Consider the following 22,183-nt stretch of genomic DNA (forward strand, 5'->3'; position numbering starts at 1 on the left):
CATTTCTTGGGAAATGTGCTTTTTCTCCCATCCTTCTACTTTTATGAAAAAAAGTTAAAACTATTGTTTGAAGATAGGCCTTTTTTGTTTGTTTGAATTAGTTAGAATTTTATAAAAGCAGCTAACATTGCTATTAACTGATTAATTGTACATTGGGCAACAAGGCAAGATAAAAATCAATTCCAGTATTGCTTAAATCAGTGAGAAAAAACATTGTTCTTTCAAATAAAGCAATACTGTCTTGTTGCTTGTTACTAAGAGCAATAATAGTCCACCTTAGGCACGAAGCCAGCTTACTGATCTTGGGCCAGTCGCTCTAGGAAAGAAGCAATGGCAAACCACTTCTGAAAAACCTTGCCAAGAAAAATATAAGGATTAGTCCAGGCAATCTGGAGTCAAAGCAAAAAAAAAAAAAATAGAGAAACTGACTCGAAGATACACATGCACACACACATTAATATCAGAGTGGTCTAATGGTTAATGGTTATGTTCTAATCTAAGTTCTAGCTTAGTTACAGAAGTCAACTGCATGGACTTGTCACATTGTTGCCAGAGTTAAGATTGATTCAACAACAACAAAAAAATTTGGATTATGATGTGAAATATACTAGCCAATTAATAACATAGATCACTGTGTTTTTTATTTGTCTGAAAGATGCTATTTTCTTCTCAATGTTCAGGTGATGAAGTAAATATATTCATTTTTTTTCTATTGAGTACCTGTCTTATTATCTAGAGTGAAAAGACTCATCTGTTCCTGAAATTGGCCAAGTATCTCTGTTAAATACCTTCATAATCTGAAGGGCTATGTTTCCTCTATTGCCAACATTACAAGGAAAACTTATTTATTTAGAAGCTTTATGGACAATGAATACTTTGTTGAAAAGTTTATTTAGCAGCATGAGCTATAACTACCAAGATCACAAAAATATTGTAACCTATTATTTAATAGTTTAAACAACTGCAGGTAATTTGAATTTTTTTATTATTCTTTTATCATTTCAATCACAGCTGCCATGTTCAGAGTTCATGCTAGATGGCTATTCCTGTGAAAGGGGAAAGTACACTTTAAATACTCAACATTCTGAAATATGCAAAAGGCAGAGGGGACTTTTCTTTTTTCTTTTCATTTCCTTGCTCCAGACTGTTCCACTATGATTTCTTTAGACTTACACTTCTGTGGAACCATTCAGACTATAGACAATGGCAGCTGTTAAACAGCCTCAGTTTAAATGCTGCAGTTATAAGCCAAAACAATTGATTAATGTTGGGGGTTATAGAGAAGAAGATAACAGTCTAGTATAAAAACATGCCCACAAACAGTACAGGACTCACACAATTTAGAGGCAAATTACACAAAGCACAGAGCCTATATTAAATGAAGAACTGCTGCTCTGCAACTGTCTTTTTTTAAAAGAGCACATTTGCAATCATGCAAAATTATACATTAGGTTTTAATATATCTGCCTTACTGAAGATGCTGAAACCTTCACCGGAAGGAATTCTGTAGTGGTTATTGCAGACAATTTATTTCATGCCAAAGTGTATGGAGCAAAGCCATGCACATGCTGACAAGGGGGAGGGTGAGAGCACAGGTTTTTTTGGGGGGAAGGAAAAGCATATACTTATAAAAACCAGGTATAAGATCATCAGGAACACAAAAGTCAACAGCTGGAAATGAATTTGGCTAATATATTTTCCAGATTTTCTTAAGAATGCAGAATTTGCATCAAACATGCATTATGTCATGAGAAATTAAACACATTCCTCCCTCTCTTCTCCATCATGATTTCTTTCAAGAAGACAGAATGGAAAAGCATTTCATTTGATACATTCACTTCATTTACAAAAGCAAGACATGCTGCCTCTTTTTTTCTATCCACAGATAGAAGTATAGGGATATAGATAAAAAAGGATGGTCACCTACTTCTTCTGCCAGAAAATGTAGCTAACAAAGGAATGATACAAAAGCTGTACGATCCCACTACTAGCAAGGTCAGTAAGGTAACATCATAGTGGCTTCCTGAGTCTGCCGGTGGTGTGAGAGTAGAATTGATGAAAATATGAGGAGAGAAGTCGGTTTCTGTGCAACTGCGATGTCCTCCTGGTACAGTCATTTAAAATGATCAAAGCAAGCTCAGTGCCTGAAACACTGCAGCCATGATGTTCACCCTCTCGTATTCCCCACACTTGCTCTCAGTGAATTACAATCGAGGGTGGGCGGGGTGGGTGGGTGGGAGATAGAGAGAATAGTAAGCTTCAAGGCAGGAAACAAGAGCAGCTTAATCCAACTAGCAAATCAGACATAAGAAAAGGTCATCCATTGTTGGATCTTTAAGCTGGAACTGGAAACCATGACATTTCTCTGTTAAGAAGCAAAACCCTTTCCTTTGTTAGCAGCAAGGATAGAATCGCACAGACTGTTTACAACCTCCTGAGGTGATTCAAGCACTGAAGTAAACAGACCAACCAGTGGGCAGGCAAGGCAGCCAACATGGCTGTCAATTCAGGGCCAATCTGTGGTTAGGAGAAAGGCATGCTGCAAAACTTAAATAGCAGGGCTGTTCTTTTAAAAAGCATTGCACAAGGGAGGGGGAGGAGAGATAGTGGTTCAAAACTGCAAGGGAAGCAAAAAGACATCATTACTGATGCTTTAGTACTGCTTGCCTCCCTAGGTCATACATTGTAGCCCAAGATCGCTCTTCCTTATATGGAAGGTTTGATTTTCTTTAATATGGCACATTGCTCTTGCCATTGGCAAATCTGTACTGTACAAATCTTCATTTACTCAGTTCAAAGCAGTAATTAAAAAAAAAATAACTTTCATTAGAAGGTTGTGTGACTTTAATTCCTTCTGTGTATCAGCCAGGCATTTCTAAGCATTCATCAATGCTTGTGAACAACAGTCTTTTAGGAAGTCTACAAAATGAGGATGATAAATTAGATCTACATTATTTGGGCCAAAACACTGTCTAAAGCTATTGAATGCTATTGCAATATAGGAGTTGGAATTCTGGCATTACCAGTTACCACTTTTTGCTGAGGAAAAAAAGCAGTTATAATGAACCACAATGGGTTTTATTCAGTTATTTGTTGAACAATAATCTGCAAAATGGACTTACAATCATTGCTGAAAGTACTTTGGTCACTCTGAGTGCTGCTGACTGAAGAGATGCTAGAGGTTCTCTGATGTCCTGGTCCTCTAATGGGCACCTTTGAACTGAGGCCAGAACTAGCTGAAGATCTTGATAAGGCCTTCACAGTAGTAAGCCTTCCCCTGGGAGTTCCTACTCCTGCCAGCATAAAGAGAGATGTCAGCAACAATGCTGCTTCTTAGATAAAGCAACAGTACTTTCTACACTATTCAGGTAACTCTGGTAACACAGATAAACCTCTAAGTGCTTCAACGACCTCTAAAACAGGGGTGTCAAAGTTGTGATACTTCACATGATGACATGTCATCGCAAGTTTGACACCCCTGCTCTAAAAGGATGCAAATGACCAGGTGTCTGCAAGGAATATAAATCCTTCCATTCCCTACTATCCTGTCAGAGTTGAAGAAACTTTTTGGATGAGAAGCAAAACGTCTTTGAAGAAAAAACAGGAAAGTCCAGTTGCCTTCTGAAAAAAACACCTTTGGGACAACATGACCTGGATGACTGAGAATCTCTACAGACTAATTCAATCAGTTAAAAACAATACTCCAACTTTATTTTCTCCTGCCAAGTAATACTACATTAGGACATTTAAGAAGTTACAGCAAAGGAGAACTAGGCAAGACCTTTGCATTTCAGCACAGCTAACAGACACATTTTTTTTGTTTGCATTAGGATAATAACATCTTAAGGATATTCAATGTAGCAGGCAAAATCAGGGAAAATTAGCTAAATTTACATTAAAGACAGTGATGTCTAAATTCCTTTTGTCATCTAGGACTTCCTACCATGAATTCTGCAGAAACTCAGAATGTAGGTTTATCTTTAATATATATCTTGCTATATGGACAAGAATATTATTGATTTCATGGCTATTTAGTAGGTCAGGCTACTTGATCTGATGATCCCTTAATAATTGTAAACATAACTCTTTTTCATTTCAATCATTATAGCCAACAATGAAGAAGAATGCTATAAGCTAGAGTTCTGCATTTGAATTCCCCACACCTGTTTCCCTCCCAGTGTTTTTTTCTCAGTGGAGTACAAATGTACTTTATAAAGGCTGTCAAAGACTTCCAAATGGGATGGATTACAACTATAGTCATCCTATGTGGTCAAGAGCTATGCTGACTGTGGGGGTTATGAGAGACATATCTGAACAGATTTGAAAGACATCTTTTTCAGGAAGAATGGTCTATTCCATTTATTAAATAAATTTAACTCAGTACAGTATTAACTTTTGTCCTTTGCTAAAGGTAAAGTATGGTCAGGAATGCTTTCTTCTTTCACTAAGCAGCAACATCAATTAGACATTGCTAATTGCAGACATTCATCTATTTCCATGAGTCAATTATCAGAAGGAATTATACCATTCTATGACTGAACATTTCCAGTAAATGCCAGCTACTTGAAGAAATTTAAGCCAGCCACTAAAGCAGGGGTCCCCAAACTTGGCAACTTTAAGACTTGTGGACTTCAACTCCCAGAATTCTCCAGCCAGCATAGTTGAAGAGTTAAAGTCCACAAGTCTTAAACTTGCCAAGTTTGGAGACCTCTGCACTAAAGAGTTCATCCGAAAAGGAGTATTTAACATCTCAAACTTACGTGATCAGCTACTACAAAAGTGGAAAATATTGTACTGCTATTACTCTCCTTAACACCAGGTGGTATTATAAGATAGTCACTTGGAAAGCAACTTGGAAAAGTTTTGTTCTTTTATTTATGACCTACTTCCACTAGTTAATGTATTAGTTCCTTAAAGACCTATGCAGGCATTTACATTTTTCCCATTCCCAACTCAAAGTTTCTCTAAATAAATTGGCATCAATTTTATGAATAAGCCAGTTGCCTGAATAATTAGTAAAAAAAGTGTAGATAGGGTGCCTCGTTAAGAGCACGTGGTCATTATATATTTTACTTATTTAAAGCATGTTTACCTCAACAGTCAATTCAACAACCTCCCAGTTTTATTATGCCCAGACTCAGCTATGCACTGACGGTATTTTATTAATTTTTTTTATTGATGTACTAAATTCAGAGTCACAAACTGTAAGTGAGGCAGTCTAAAAAATTCTTTAAATAAATAAAATTTAATAAAATTTCCTATCATCAAGGTTACATTCTAAAATATACAAAATCTTGAAAAAGACTGGAAGAGAAAGGATGGGAAAAAATGATGACATAGTTGGTTTGGATACTCAGACAGAATTATACATATATAGATTACTACATTGCACTGAAGTGTTCACAGCACTTTTTCATGTCTTCACATGTCTCATTTTTTACAGACCTGGTTCATTCCATTTTTTACTTCTTGGTCTGTTCTTGAGAACCAAGTATGTCTGCTTCCCCCTTTACCCATTTAGAGTAAAAAGATTCCTTAGTACTCCTTTTAGTGAGGTTTAGGAATCTTACATTGAAAAATAAAACATCACATGGAGAAGTTTGGCTTTCCCAATGTCCCACATTTAAAAAAAAATTCTTATCTTGTCTAGAAACAAAAAGTATTTAAGTGAGAAAGCCAGGCAGGCAGGTAAGTTCAACAAGGTAAAAAGCTACCTATGTAAAATGAGTGTGAGGGCATTTGGCAAAAAGGTTAAAAATAATAATCATTTATTAATTTAAAAAATTATACTTTTTTTCCAATTCAAGTACAGTCCTTGATTTACAACCACAATTGGGACTAAAATAAGCAAGGTGAGTCACACCTGATTTTATGACTTTTGCCATGGTGTTTAAGTGACTCATGCAGTTGTAAATCTGGCTTCCCTCATTTATTTTGTTTGGTTGCAAAAGTTGCAAATAGTGATCATCTGATTCCAACCTTTGTAAATATATGCTGGTTGCCAAGTGGCCGAATTGTGATCAGGTGATCATGGGAATACTGTTCGGGTCATAAGTCCAAGGACTAGTTATAAGTCTGTTTTTTTCAGCGGTGTTATAACTTCAAACAGTCACTAAATGAAGGTTGCAAATCGAGGCCTACTTCTACCCTTCACAGAATTTCATCACATTCGTTTATCAATTTTCTGGCAATTTAACATATATTGCAATTACATAGAGCTCAGTAGAAATCTGAAAAATTAATTTTCAAAGTTGTACATTAGAAAATAACAATTTTATTTAAAGTTTCAACACTTGGTGATCCAAACTCTGTCAAGGATCTTGGAATACTCACCTCTAATGATCTAAGTGCTAGAGCCCACTGGAACTACATAGCCAAAAAGGCATTAAGAGTTGTTAACCTAATCCTACGTAGTTTTTTCTCTGGTAATATCACACTACTAACTAGAGCATACAAAACATTTGCTAGACCAATACTCGAATACAGCTCATCAGTCTGGAACCCACATTATGTATCTGATATTAACACAGTTGAGAAAGTCCAGAAATATTTCACAAGAAGAGTTCTTCACTCCTCTACTCATTGCAAAATACCTTATGCAACCAGACTTGAAATTCTAGACCTAGAAAACCTAGAACTACGCTGCCTTCAGTCCGATCTAAGTATAGTATATAAAACCATACATTGCAAGGTCCTACCTGTCAATGAATACTTCAGCTTCAACCATAACAACACAAGAGCACACAATAGATACAAACTCAAAGTTAACCGCACCAAACTTGATTGCAGGAAATACGACTTCAGCAGTAGAGTGGTCAATGTCTGGAATACTCTACCCGACTCTGTAGTTTCTTCCCCAAACCCCAAAAAAACTTTAACCTTAGACTGTCTACTATTGACCTCACCCCTTTCCTAAGAGGTCTGTAGGGGGCGTGCATAAAGCGTACCAACGTGCCTACCGTCCCTGTCCTATTGTTTCTCTTATTCTTCTTTTATTTTTCTTATATGTACCCATTTCATGTATTCACAACTATGTATACACTTATACTTATTATCTTGTAAACAATTGGCAAATCAAATAAATAAATAAAATAAATAAATAATATATTAGTCTATTTGTGTATACTGTTTTGTACCGTCCCTGTCCTATTGCTTCTTTTATTTTTTTATTTTCTTATATGTATCCATGTATTCATAACTATGTTTTACTTATACCTATTACCTTGTAAGCAATTGACAAAATCAATAAATAAATAAACAAATAAATAAATATAAATTTTACAGAAAAACTAATACTGAGGGTAACACTGACTTAAGAATAAAGTATTAAATATAAATATTTTAGATTACAAAAGGCCATACATTGCCAATAGCAGCCATGAGCCATCAAAGTAATCCTCAGGATACAACAGGCAAAGAAGCATAATTGAAAGCAGTTTAGTTTCACAATGCTAGAACTACATAAGGGACTACACTTATTATATGAATGTCATTGCATTAAAGGCATGTCCTGTGACATATGGTCACAGATCTAATATGGCTTGTCTTTTTTGATAGTGACTGAAAAACATAAGTATAATGTAGATAGGCCTACAGTGAAAATTATTTAAAAAACGCATTCTTATCCTGAACAAAGAGGTTAACAAATCTGAGATTTTCTCCAGGCAGAGAAGGATGGGATCTGATCCTTTTATGCTGTGGGGAAGAGGTTGCCCTGAACACAGTGAGAAGCTTATTATCTCATTCCACTAAATTCCATCAAATAAAGAAGCAAGCAGCATCATGGCTTTAAAAATGTCTTTGAACATCAGTGTAACCTTAGAAATAATCTTTAATTCTCCCTGTGCTTCAAAAATCAATGTGACATCAGAATGAATTTTACTTTTTTAAGCATGCTCTTACAGAAGCAAAGTGTATATTTGCCAGAGAAAACCTAGTAAAGGCATTTTTGGGATTCGGATTCATGTAGTACAGATTAAGATAGATTCTCTGTAGACCTGAATCATGAAGTTTCTTGATGAGCAGAAATGATCCTTAGAAAAAAGTATAGCATTTAATTATTAGTCTGGATCATATGCTGGGAAATTTGTTGTTTTTTACTTTTTATTATATTGTTACAAATCTTACTACCTTGTATTTCATTGTTTTAATTCAATGACCTTTATGCAGTATTAACTGAAAAAGTATTGACATTATTATTTAGGAAACTTAGTATGTTGGAAATTGAAAAAGGCAAAAATATTCAATCAATATTATAATTTAGGATGTCAATATTACAAGCAGAAAAGTATCTGATTTTTTTGTCCAGAGTTGAGTATATAACATTAATAAAAATACACCAAAGATTGCATAAAAGTATTTATTATATGATAAAGGTTACATTCTTATCGTGTTAAGGACTCCATTGTGTTGAATGTATCTGTCTGTGTACACACACACACACATTAATAAAAGGAATAAATAAAACAAATTTATCAAGAATTAAAATTCCAAGAAAAAGAAAAGAGGGAAGAAGAAAAAGAACTATTGGTATTCTAACTTTCCCTCTTTGTATATATCTGGTAATGGAAATCTATTTTGAATCATTGGAATTGAAAAGTTTACAATAATCTCACTACGGGAACATTTAGATGTATTCCTAAAATGAAATGTATTGGGACAATTAGATACGTGCACAATATTTCACTGTCCCTTCTATTTCAGACTTAAAGTTGTGCCTTTAGGAGCAGGTTTTATATTACCGTAAATTGCATAGGGTTGGTGTTTGTTTCTTCTTCTCGTACACTTTGGCAGACTACAATCCTATTTCTAGGATCTTGTTAAGCCTCAATTTATACAGACCCTGTCTGCTACGCTCCACCTGCAACTTGATACAAACATGGTTCAGACTATCTTATTTCTCGCCTGCAAGCGTGTAACAGTATACTCCATGTATTTCCTCGCTGGTAGGATATGCATAGCAGGATGTTGGCTTCCAAGGCAATCTCTAGATTAGAAATCCCAAAATGCATAGAATAGCATGAACAGATTTGACCTGTTGGATATAACATGCTCAAACTGACTAATTATGTTCTTATACTGAGCAAAGAATGTGTAATGCTGTATTGATTATTATGGAAGAGAACCCGGTCTATTCTTTAAAAAAAAAGCATTATGTGAAACTCAGTTGATTCCATCAATGAAAGGTGTTAGAACTCTTATCAATATACTTAGAATGTAAAGGGAGTAAATAGTAAAAAGCATGAATTGATAGATGAAGTGAAAAGAAGAAAAATAGGTATGTTGTATATGTCAGCAAAACTAAGAAAAAGAGAAGGAACATAATCGATCTGAATCAAGATTACCTGTCATGAAATGTGCACCAGCAGGAGCAGAAGGAGAAACTTTAGGTGACACAGAACTTCCCCTAAACTGCATAGTCCTGAGCTGGATGCAGGTAGGAGGAAGAGGTTCAGGGTAGCCACCTCCTAGAATCCCTCAGGATATATCTTGGAGGTTAGAAGGTTATAGGTTGAGTTTGGCAAGATTCTGTACATTATAAGCAATTAATGATTGGATTCAATTGGGTTTCACTGTCTCATCTCTGGGCTTCGACCGTACATGGCCCAATCTCATGAAATGGAGTTGATGAACAAATCCAAGGAGGTGAAAGTATACATTAAAATTATGAATTAAAAGTTATATGACAAAATATGAATTGATGCTACCTATGCTATTATAAGGTACAGATGGAAGTAGGAACCAACAGCTTGGTGACAGTTGTATGATATGAAAATGATGACAAAGGAACAAGTAGAAATTCCACAATATCCTGGTCTAATGCAATCTAATGTAACTGAAAACAAAACATTTTGGTAAGCTGCCAGGAATAGATAAATGGAGAAAAGAAAAGAGAAATAGCAATTGGACTAGTCAGAGACTCAAGAACGATTGAGAATTACAACTGCTTGGGGAACATTTGCTTAAGAAATCATGTTGATTAACATAGTTTAAACATAAGTATATTCACATGTAAAGATGGAAAAGTAATAAATAAAAACATGATTTTTATGATGAAAGAATTAGTGAAGAAAACCAGTGATGAGACAATCTGATTGTATTGGTATCAGGAGTGAATCTTTGGGAATGAATGGAGATGGAAGAAAAGGAAGGATAAGAAAAAAGTTAAAACAGAAATGACTGCAAGAAGCAAAATTAGAAGTCCTGTATGAGAGAGTATTAGAAGATAAACTTACTACTCCAAGAAACAGAATGGCAATTGGATACAGTATGAGCAGATGTGGCTGCACGGTGTTGTTAATAAAATGTTAAGATGACAGCCATGACTGTGTCAGCAAATCTCTTCCCCCTTTTTACAAGCATTGAGGTAAGAAAGAGATTATCTGAAATGTAGTGAAAAGAATTACAACATAGAATACAATAAAAGTATGCTGAATTACACCAATGGGATGTAAGAAAATGATGCATTATGGAATGGTGAAAAAATGTAGGTAGTCCTTGGCTGTCTCATGCAGGAAAGGTAGGCTGCAGATCCCATCAGTTAAAGAATTCTGACTGGTGGAGACTAGGAAGAGAACCTTCTCTGCCATTGCCCCTGCCCTATGGAATAGCCTTCCCCTGAAGTAAGAGAGGTCCCCATTCTTCTGAAAAGGGGTTAGGACATGATTCAGTGGCCTCATATATGGAACCCACAGCTGTGGGGTTAGTTAGCCTCCTATAAGCTTTCCCTTCACCTTTTAAATGATTTTAATCTCTTGCTGCAACTTAATTTTTAAAAACTTGTTATATATACTGCTTTATATTTGAATATTTTATTATATACCACTCAAGAGTTCCCCTCTGAAAGAAATACAGTAAAGAAATGTGAAAAATAAATAAAAAATTAGAATTGTTAAAATATGGGTGCAGTTTGTCTTTAGAGTGGCTGTGCAACTAACTTAATATGTGTGTGAAGACTAAAACCATGTCTGACAATTGGAAGAATATTGTTATTGTTCACTTAATCCAAAAAGGAAAAGGAATTAGATTGAATACAAAAGCTACAAAAGGATTGGCTTGTATTCCTGGTACAAAAATTGTACTTGAAATGGTGTGAAAAATTACAATGAACAAAATCTGGGTCGTTCAATATGGCTGTTTGTGCTGGGCAGCGGGCATCACATTTTTGCTTTTTCTCAGCTCCCAGAAACACACATGAATGTACAAGAGAAACTTACATACATACATGATAAAAATGTATAACAGACTGAATAGATTGTGTGACAAAGAACCTCTTTTCTCATCACCGAATTTCATTTGTTAGATAAGATCCAATGTTCAATTTGGTTGACAGCCTTCTGTATTTTAAGCTTATTTTCTGGAATGTTGGCTATTCCTGCCAGCTTGGTATGTCTGCAAATTTGATGATTTTCCTTTCTATCCTCTAGTTTAAATCATTAATGAACATATTGAAAAGTACTGGGTCTGTTAAGTATTAAGAATACTGGGCCTGGAATGTTAACTATTTCATGCTTCTGAACAAGTTCCCCACAAAGAAATGAGTTTTGAAAAACAGGAGGCAATATATAAAGCATTATAAAAAGGACGTTTTCCACTATAGAAAGTTGGAAAAATATAGCATGTAGGGTAAACTTAAACTAGCAGTACTTTTTTCTCCTTTCCTTAATTTATGTCTTTATTTTATTGGCTTAATATTTCATAATCTTTCTGTGCTATGCACAAGACATGCTCTTAGGAAGTGTTAAGCAGCTTGGCTAGTGAAAGGTTATTAAATCTACAAATGCTTAAAACTTTTAATTGGACTACTAAAGTATATTAATATGGATATAACTTACTTTGAACAGAAAAAATCAATACAAGAGAAAGGTTGAAGGCCCCGGTTAAAATGGAGTCTCCCCAGGGAGACAGACTTTGGATTAAAAAGGAAAAAAAAAAAAAACTGAAGAAACATGTCATGTCTAGCTTTAAGCAGCAACAAGCCAAACTCTTTAGCTATCATGAAATGGAGGGGGAGAGGGGGAGATGCCTTTGCTATTATCAAATGCCAGTGGATATGTTTAGATTTAATTCCTCTCAGTTTATTCTATAAATAATGAATCATAACCAAAAACCAGATTTTCTGTCAGGAATGCAGTACATGATAACCACACACCATGTATGCACCAGATAATAATTTCAAAACAAATGATAATTCAGAATGCAAGTAGTCAACTTGCTAGTGGAGAGCACTAGCTAACACTCCAACAAGATCTCTCAGTGGTGAACTGTTTGGAGATCTGCCATAATACAAAGACTAGCTTGAAGTAGACACGCAAGCTTGGTTTCAGCCATTTTAAACAACAAGCAATCTTGCACAGTATCTGCAACAATTTTTCCATGCTAATTTTTAGCTATGGATGGAATGCACCCTAATGGCTCACACTGCCTCATGCCTCTTAGCTTGAAATTTGCAGCCTTTTAACAGTTAGCAAGCTCTATCTGAGCACTGCTGTTGAGGGAAAAGAAATATTTGTTTAGCCCCCATGCCTTAAATTATACTTAAAAACATGAAGCCAATAAATACAATGCTGCACAACTGAGAGCTTGAACTTTCATCCACGCTTCTGTTAGTATTAAAGGAGATTCAGGTAATCCTCGACTTACAACAGTTCATTTAGTGACTATTCAAAGTTACACACTGAAAAAAGTGACTCATGACCATTTTTCACAACTACAACCTTTGCAGAATCCCCATGGTCATGTGATCAAAATTCAGGTGCTTGACAACTGAGTCATATTTATGACTGTTGCTGTGTCCCAAGGTCACGTGATCATCTTTTGAGACCTTCTGACAAGCAAAGTCAATGGGGAAACCAGATTCACTTAACAACTGGGCTACTAACTTATCAACTGCAGTGTTTCACTTAACAGCTAAAGCAAGAAAGGTCGTAAAATGAGGCAAAACTGAGTTAACATATGTCTCACTTAACAACAGAAATGTGGGTCTCAGTTATGGTCGTAAGGTGAGGACTATCTATATTTAGATTTCTTGGCTGAGATCTATAGCTGTGAATGGCTCTCACTCTTTTCCAAGTATTATCCTATTTACTAAAAACAAGTTTTCTATTAAGCCTTGGCCAACCGGATGCTTTCTGCAATCTGTCAGTCCCAGATCTTTTTTTCCCAGATTGCCTAAGGAGTTCAGCAGGTTATGGAAAATTGTTCTGACTTATCTCTGTTGCTAAATGAAAGCATTTGCTCAATTTTAATATATTCCATTTATTTATTTATTTATTTATTTATTATTTGATTTGTCAATCGCTTACAAGATAATAGGTATAAGTATATACATAGTTATGAATACATGAAATGGGTACCTATAAGAAAAATAAAAGAAACAATAGGACAGGAACGGTAGGCATGTTGGTGTGCTTATGCATGCCCCCTACAGACCTCTTAGGAAAGGGGTGAGGTCAATAGTAGACAGTCTAAGGTTAAAATTTTTGGGGTTTGGGGAAGAAACCACAGAGTCAGGTAGAGTATTCCAGACATTGACCACTCTGTTGCTGAAGTCGTATCTCCTGCAATCAAGTTTGGGGTGGTTAACCTTGAGTTTGTATCTATTGTGTGCTCTTGTGTTGTTATGGTTGAAGCTGAAGTATTCATTGACAGGTAGGATATTACAATGTATGATTTTATATACCATACTTAGATCAGACTGAAGATGGCGTAATTCAAGGTGTTCTAGGTCTAGAATTTCAAGTCTGGTTGCATAAGGTATTCTACAACGAGTAGAGGAGTGGAGAACTCTACTTGTGAAATATTTCTGGACTTTCTCAACTGTGCTAATATCAGATACGTAATGTGGGTTCCAGACTGATGAGCTGTATTCGAGTATTGGTCTAGCAAATGTTTTGTATGCTCTAGTTAGTAATGTGATATTACCAGAGGAAAAACTACGTAGGATTAGGTTAACAACTCTTAATGCCTTTTTGGCTATGTAGTTCCAGTGAGCTCTAGCACTTAGATTAGAGATGAGTATTCCAAGGTCCTTTACAGAGCTTGGATCATCAACAAGATCTTGACTATTCAGCTTGTATTTTATTTTCTGATTTTTTTTGCCAATATGTAAGACAGAGCATTTATCTGTTGAGATTTGAAGTTGCCATTTGTTTGACCATTCTGATACATAGTCAAGATCTTTTTGAAGGGTAGCAGTATTGTCAGTGGTGTTAAATAGCTTTACATCATCAGCGAAAAGAACACAGTTGCTCTTAATATGATCACAGTGGTCATTTATGTAGAGTATGAAGAGAGTTGGTCCTAGAACACTGCCTTGGGGGACACCACTATTGGCAGGTACAGAATTTGATAGGACACTCCCAATTTTGACCATTTGTTGTCTGTTTGACAGAAATGCTTCTATCCAGTTATGCAGTTGTCCAGAGATACCATAAGATTTTAGTTTTAGGAGTAATTTGTCAAGTAGGCTTTACAGAAGCCTATGTAGATTGCATCTATTCCTTTGCCCTGATCGAGTTGTGTAGTCCATATGTTTTTGCAGTGTAAGAGTTGCAGATTACATTATAGTTTTTTCCTGAAACCAAATTGTTTATTGGAGAGTAGGTTGTTTGTCTCTAAGTGGAGGATAATGGATTGGTTAATAATTGATTCCATGACTTTACAGGTGACGCAGCATAAGGAGATTGGTCTGTAATTTTCAACTAGGCTGGGGTCTCCCTTTCTGAAGATGGGGATGACTGTGGCTTGTGACCATAGGTTAAGCAAGGAGCTGGTCCTGAAAGATTTTTCAAAGATTATGCTTAGAGGTTCGGCTATGGCAGTGGATAGCTTTTTTAAGAAGTAGGCACATATTCCATCCGGTCCAATAGATAGAGATGGTTTTAGATTGCGTAGTGCTTTTTCAACATTGTCTTCTGTAAAATCGATATGTATTAGATCATTGTAGTTGTCTGTGGTTCGGCTAGGAAATACTGGGCATGATCCATTGCTGTTTACAAATACTGAGCCGAAGAATGTGTTAAAGATGTTGGCTTTAATAGTGTCGTCGTTGCAGTCTTTACCATTAGGTCCTATCAGGGGTGGGATGGACCTTGAATCTTTTAGTTTGTTGTTTATAAAATTGTAAAAAGCGTGGGTGGAATTGGTGCATAGAAGGTTTTCCTCTTGTTTAATATGATAATTGGTGCATTCGGTCTTTATCTGGTGGCATAAATTTTTGTATCGGCTTTTGAAATTGGCAACGTGACCAGATTTGTTTTTCCGCCAGAGTGATCTCTTTTCGGATTGAAGTTTCCTTATGGTTATGGGTAATCTGGTTTTTTTTTGTTTTGGGAGTTGTTGTTGGTACATATAGTTTGATGACTCTTGACTTCAAGTAAAAATATGTTGTAATGGTCTTCAACAGTATTGCATCCAGTGAAAAGAGATTTATTTTTGATATATCTAAAATTATGGAGAAAACCTTTGTGCTTTAATAATAAGACTTCATAGTAATACCAGAGTTGTTTCCTTCATACATTAATACAATTCAAAGATTTTTCTCTCGATGTAAGCAATGTCTTAGATGTAGTCACTACTACAATAAAAATGTTTGCCTGGGGCTACAGAAACTGGCTTTGAAATTGGAAATAATGGAAGCTTCCCTTATCTGTAGATAAGATAAAAAGTCCTCAATAAGATAGATTTAGAATGCATCAATAGAGATGAACTTGCACAATCAGCTGCCACTGAAAATGCCTATTGCTTATATGGTATTCCAAACTGAGATTCTGCAGCTCTGAAAAGGGTCAAACTTGACTAGACAAATTGAACGTCTAGCAAAATCTGCAAGTTTAAGAGAGAAATTTATATAATAGCTATGATCAGCTTGAAATACCAAGAAGAATGCTGCAAATAGCATTGTTTCAAGAGCCAAAGTCTAAAAGATAACCCAGTTCAAACTCTAACATTCATTACTGCAAACGCCACAAAAGCAAAACCCCTACTTTTAAAATCACTGTATTTCTCTTCTTAAAAAGATGTGATATAAAGTTAGATGGAACACATAAATTGTGGTTTCTTTAATACAATAGTGTATAAAAAGCTAAGGTTACAGTTGATTTTTTTTCACTTTCTATGCTTACCTCCCACTAAGCCATTTTTATGAATAGGAGAATTAAATTGGCTACTTAAAGAATTTACACCAAAGCTCAGAATAGGAAAACAAACAGAGACAGCATGTCTGAACATGAAAGAGAGGCAACATAGAGAGAGGCCCATTGTTTTGGACTGCTTCCCATTTTAAAGAGGGTGGGAAAGCCAGACAAATTAAAACAGGTTTTTCAAGATAACAAGTCATTAGCATGCTTTCAAAATGATGACATGTTTTCAAAGTTATGCTTTTCATGTCCAGGCCAACCATCTAGTTAATAATGGTTAGGAAACTATGGAGGGAAAAAAACAGCAATATTGTGAACTAATACAGAACTCTTATATTGAGATGTTCAGAATTTTAATTTTTACAGAACATATCAAGAACTGGTAAATAAGATAATCACTACTTCAAATGGCCCAAAGTACTGAAGAATTCCTTTGTGGGTTTTCAATTTGGGCATGTCTTCCCACGAAATCCCATAATTTGGGAACACCCACCCAAATTAAGAAGTACCATCTTGATATGCCGGAGTAGTCTGTTGTTCATATATGCAGGGAAGCCAGCTTCAAACTATTTTCTCAGTACAGATCATCATCTGGAACTTACCATTACTTCCAAACTAGATCTCACACCCTATGGATCAATGTGTGTTGTTATTATCAAATAAGAAAAAATACACACAGAAAAATCAAGTGTACATGATAACCAGGACAGTTGACATCAACCTTTCCTACTAGGTTACTTTCAGGGAAATTTAGAATTAGAGATCTCCAAATTCTATTGATCATGATAATTGAGAGTTGCTGGTTTATCAAATAAAAAAAAATCCAAATAATTTAAGTTTAGTAAAGGTCTAACTTAGTCTCTAGATTTAAATAAAGAAGCTTTATTTCCCATTGCCAGCCTTTCAATAACATTTGTATTACTTGTATTACCACAATAATCATTAAATCTCCTGAACAATACACCTTCCTAGCAACCAAATTACTCCATATGTATGTTCAGATTTAACATGAGTTTTATTTTATTTATTTATTTAGTCAAGCTATTATTAGATAACAGGTATCAGTATAAACATGGTTATGAATACATGAAATGGATACATATAGAGCCCCAGATTTTCCCAGCAGGGTACAAGTGGAGAGGATTTAATTTAACCCCTTTCTCAGATACCATGGATACAGCAGAATATCAGCATCCTGGCTCCAGAAAGGGACACTTCTATTGCTCCTAAAGTAATCAATTGTAACTATGCAACTGTGATTCTTTAGACAGAGAGTTAAAACTCCCAAACCTCAATTTATTCTTTTTTTTTTGAAACAAATTTTATTAATTTTAAAGACAAACAAACCATCATTAACCATTGAATACATAAAACCTCTTTCCATTATAAATTTTACAAGTCGAATAAAATATTATTTTATACAACATAATTCTATTTTACACCATTTCCATATGAACATATAAATATCTCTTAGCAAATTTCTCATTATTTCTCTTTACTCTTATTCAATTTCATTATTATTATTATTTTTTCCTATATTTATCCAATTTATAGTTATCATCTTCATTTCTCTCTGACTTGGTTACCGTTATTCTCATCCAACATTCCTCCAAGGTTTTATTAATTCTCACACAGACATAAACACACAGAACACAAAAACATAAAACTTCTTTTAAGAAAGTAACTTGGCCCCAGATTACCTCTCTCTATATGGACTTCAATTAAATTCATGCTCATCTTATATACCATTACCTATCTTATTTACCATTCTATATATTCTATATAGCTTCTCCCCGCTTTTTACTCTTCTTAATTCTATTTTATTTAATTCATTTTAATTTAAGTCATTGTGCTTGTATCTTTTGTCCATTCCCAAATTATCCATTTATCTAATTCCCTATAGTAAAAAAAAAAAAAAAAAAGAATTTCTCCTGGAATCACTAATCAGAGTATGATGCCTTTCTATCGTCCCCCTAAATTAACATTTAAAATAACGCCTAGTACCCAATCTGATTCTGCTTAGTACATTCTACCTACTAATTTTTAAAAAGAAAAAAAAGTAATAAATCCAAAATAATTAAATACATAATTAAATAATAAATCTAAATATTGAATCTTGTAACATTCCAATTATCTATTTCAAAAACAAATGCTACAGTAATAAGTTTATAATAACATCAACACAATAGTCAATTAAACTCTTTAATTAAACTCAATATTCTAAACATTCCCTTTAATATTTTATTAAATTTTAAAGTCTATCATTACTAAACATTTCAATATTTTAATCTTTTATTAATTCTTATAACATTCTAGTTTTCTATTTCTAATACAAATACTACAATACCATCTTATGTACCTTGCAGAATCTTCTTTTTTAAAGAAATTATACATTACCCTTTGTCCCTAAAAAAAATTCCTTTTTTCCCATCTTGTTTCAAACCTTTGTGGCTTTCCCCCCCCTTTTCCCTTCCTTTCTTATCCCACCTAACCTTTTTACCCCCCCCCTCTCCTAACCTCTGCCTTGTTAGCTTCCCCTCTCTGTTGTATTCCTTTTTTCTTTTGCTTTCCAACATTGTGTTGATTTTGCATCTTATTTTTCTCTTTCTTGGGTGTTTTTTTAAGTCTTAAGTCCTTGATTTTCCTTCCCCTCTTTCTCCTTTCTTTCTTAATTAAATTTTTGGATTCATTAAAGATGGCTTCTTCTTCTTCTTCTTCTTCTTCTTCTTCTTCTTCTTCTTCTTCTTCTTCTTCTTCTTCTGCTTCTGCTTCTGCTTCTGCTTCTGCTTCTGCTTTCTCCATCTGTTGTTGTGTTTGCTGATAAATAGCAAGCGCCATTTCTAAAAAATGAAAGGCTTCTTTCACAGCGTCCTTGCCTTCTTTCTTTATTTTTCCATATTCCTTTCTAAGTTCATCAACAGGTAAAGCCATTGTAAATCTTTTCTTTTTTCTTCTTCTTCTTAAAACAACCAAGATGTTTCAAAAGTTAGAACAGTCCCAAAGTCCCAGAGTCATCAATCAGTCCAAGCAAAGCACAAAGTTCTCACTTTCTCTTCCTGGGGTAATATCAATAAAAAGAAAAGAAAAGCCCAATCTGTATTTTAAAGCCTTGTTGCAATTGATTTCTAGTCTCAAAATCTTCAAGGCATCTCCTCCAACAAGATCTCAATATTTTTTTTTTGTCCTCTCCCTTCCCACTTATCACAAGAAGCCAAATTTTTACCTTCTATCAAAAGACAGGTTTCTCAATATCCATTTGTTGATTCCATAGGGAAGGAGAGTAAACTTTCCTTTTCAGCACCTCGAATTTGCCGCTTAAAATTCTCCTCTGGAAACAAAATATCATTCAAAAAGTCATAGCTTTCAGGATGTTAGGTGCGTCTTAAAGTCCTGGGTCAGCCAAGAAAAACTTTCTCTTCACAAACTTTCTTCTTCCTCCTGCACAGTCTTACCCAGCTGTCGTCTTCTTTGTGGCGGCCATTACAGACCGCCGCTCAACCGTCTTGAGAAAAGGGGGTTTTTTCGGCTGGGGAGGGGGTCTGCAACACCCCCAAACCCCTCTCCGGATCCCCCCTGTCTTCAGCTGCCTCTACGGGGCAGCCCCAGCCTCCAAACCCGTCCGGATCGGAGGCACCAAGACGGCTAGCGCCGCAGGGATCGCGCAGTATCGTGAATCCCTGCCGCTGCCGAAGCCGACAAACCGGAAGTTTTTTCCCAAACCTCAATTTATTCTAAGAGTAAAAGCAAGACAAAACAGATAACTGACATAAATGCCAGGATTTTGGTCTAGAGCAGGGGTGTCAAACTGGCAATCCGCAGGCCGGATGCGTCACATGCAGGCCATGTCCACCCCAGCTCTGAGAAGGGAAAGAACATCGCGAAAAATCACATGATGGCAATGACACATGGTGAGTTTGACACCCATGGTCTAGAGCAGGGGTCTCCAACCCTTGACAACTTTAAGACTTGTGGACTTCAACTCCCAGCGTTCCTCAGCCAGCAAAGCTGCCAAGGTTGGAGAGCCCTGCTCTAGAGTGCTTGCATGCTTCCCCTCCCCCCTATTCTCTGACCTAATGTGGAATCATATCCCGGTTGAAACAATACAGTAAACTGTAACAGGATAGGTCAGTTTATGGCTCGTTTTAATAATGATTTAAAATATTATGGCTTAGTACAATGTGATATTATAGAATTTATACCCAAACATTTCAGACTACACATAATTGCAACTAATTGACTTAGGGTGCAGTGTTTAGGAAAAACAATGACAATTCAATTAATTTTTAGTGAAAATATTTTTCAAACTTATATTAATTGAAACACTTGGTTATCACACATTCTGCACAAGAACGATAATAGACAAAAATGTTTCTCACCAGAGTTTGACGATAAAATATGTCTTTGAGGAGATGAAAGTTTGGTTGCATGAGTATTTTTACTCTCACTTCCTCTCCTAGAAGGGAATGCAATTTTAGATGGCGGTACAGGACTGCCTTTAGGAAAACCTTGTCCTTGTGCTGTGTCTGTTTTAGACAAAGAAACCTGCATGATTTAATACCATATGGAAAAAACAAAGAGATGGGGAAAATAAATGTAGACACATGTATACTCTTAGTCATATAATGTAGAGCACAAAGTAACTACCGCTAATGAAGCATTGTTCAGTTGATTATATGTGCTAGTAAGGCCTCAAATTTTCCATACTGTAGATACATTTTTGTTAATGATAGTTATCCATGAACTCTTGATTAAGCAGAGAAGGCAACAAACAGCCATAAGATTGCAACACTATTTCTGGCACTTAATTGTGTGTGTTTGGAGTATGTAAAGATAAGTGTCTATTGTTGCAAAATCATCTCATGTTGTAATTAACTTTTTGTGGTAAGCATGAAGATTTTTTCCTGACACGCCACAAATGTCCCCAAATATTGTTGGAGTGAAACAACATTTTTTTCCATGAAATTTCAGCTGTTCATGGAGACCCCAAAAACTTGTAACTCCTAATTTAAAGCAGAAGCAATCAGCGGGTACTGGGAATCTAAATTGTGAATGTTCATATATACGTTTTAAATGTTATTAAATGCCAATATTAAGTTTGTAATACTAGCACTCAATTTTATACCAATATTTAAGACAGACACATCCACATACTTTTTAACTACGTTGCATGTTTGCTGGAAGCTTGCTAAAAAATTCTCATTGCAAAACGTATGTAGCTGCATGTTAACCAAATTATTGGTTTGGTTTGATAATGCCAGATTATTTACTCATATTTTTTTATTTCAAGGCAAAAAGATTTGCAAAATACAAAATGATGTTAACTAATGCTGAACTGAAAGCTAAGAAGTGTTATTTTGCAGCACTATGTTGTATTAATTGTATTCTTAAAGCAATTTACGTTAAGCCATAGATAGATTACAATAAGATTAGATGATTAGGTTAGATTCAAATTGTAAACAAATTAGTTCTTTTGTATTAGACTTATAGTGGATGGACACATCAGATCTTTAATAAGATGTAATTTTGCAACATAATGCTCAATAAAAAAGATAAAACAAAGGCTCTGCCTCAAGGAAAACATGCCAACTAGTCTGTGATTTTTGTGTTAGCATTTCTCTTCAGTGTTTAAAGTAGAAACAGGCAGCAGCTAACTATGTATGTGTAGTTTGTAGCTATTAAGTTACAAACCAGCATTACATGATAAACATGTAAAAAGGTGAAAAAGTACTGGACAACAATACATATGATGTCTCAAATTTTAAAAAATAATATCCAGTGGAAACCAGAATTTTTATTTTTTATAAAATAAATTCTATAATTTTTTTATAAATCTGAAAAGCTTGTATGATCTTTTTGCTGATAATGTGTAAAAATGAACTGGTGATTCCTAGGTTTGTCAACTATAATGGACTGAATATGGGAAGTTGGGAAATATATAATGCAGTTTTAGAAAGAGAAATAATAAAAATTTAGCAACTCCTATAAGGAAAATTGTAAACTGCTTTTTAAACTCTTTCTCTATCTGATTCTAGTACTTTTATCTT

The 22,183-nt window shown here is 35.1% G+C and overlaps 1 protein-coding gene across 2 annotated transcripts in view; it reads right to left on the reverse strand.

Moving 5' to 3' along the window:
• The window catches only part of MTUS1 (microtubule associated scaffold protein 1), a 105,615-nt gene that overhangs the window by 57,896 nt on the left and 25,536 nt on the right, over positions 1-22,183 (reverse strand). The window contains exons 3-4 of one of the 2 annotated variants that reach the window (XM_026667104.2): positions 20,516-20,681; positions 3,123-3,293 (exon numbers count right to left, since the gene is read on the reverse strand). In XM_026667104.2, coding sequence (XP_026522889.2) covers positions 3,123-3,293; positions 20,516-20,681 — 337 coding nt within the window. The remainder of the gene's footprint in view (positions 1-3,122; positions 3,294-20,515; positions 20,682-22,183) is intronic. The other variant, XM_026667105.2, reaches the window with a different exon arrangement.

Source organism: Notechis scutatus, chromosome 4, assembly GCF_049901735.1.
Source record: "Notechis scutatus isolate UNSWTSFEM ecotype Mainland chromosome 4, rNotScu1.2, whole genome shotgun sequence".
Taxonomy (NCBI): domain Eukaryota; kingdom Metazoa; phylum Chordata; class Lepidosauria; order Squamata; family Elapidae; genus Notechis; species Notechis scutatus.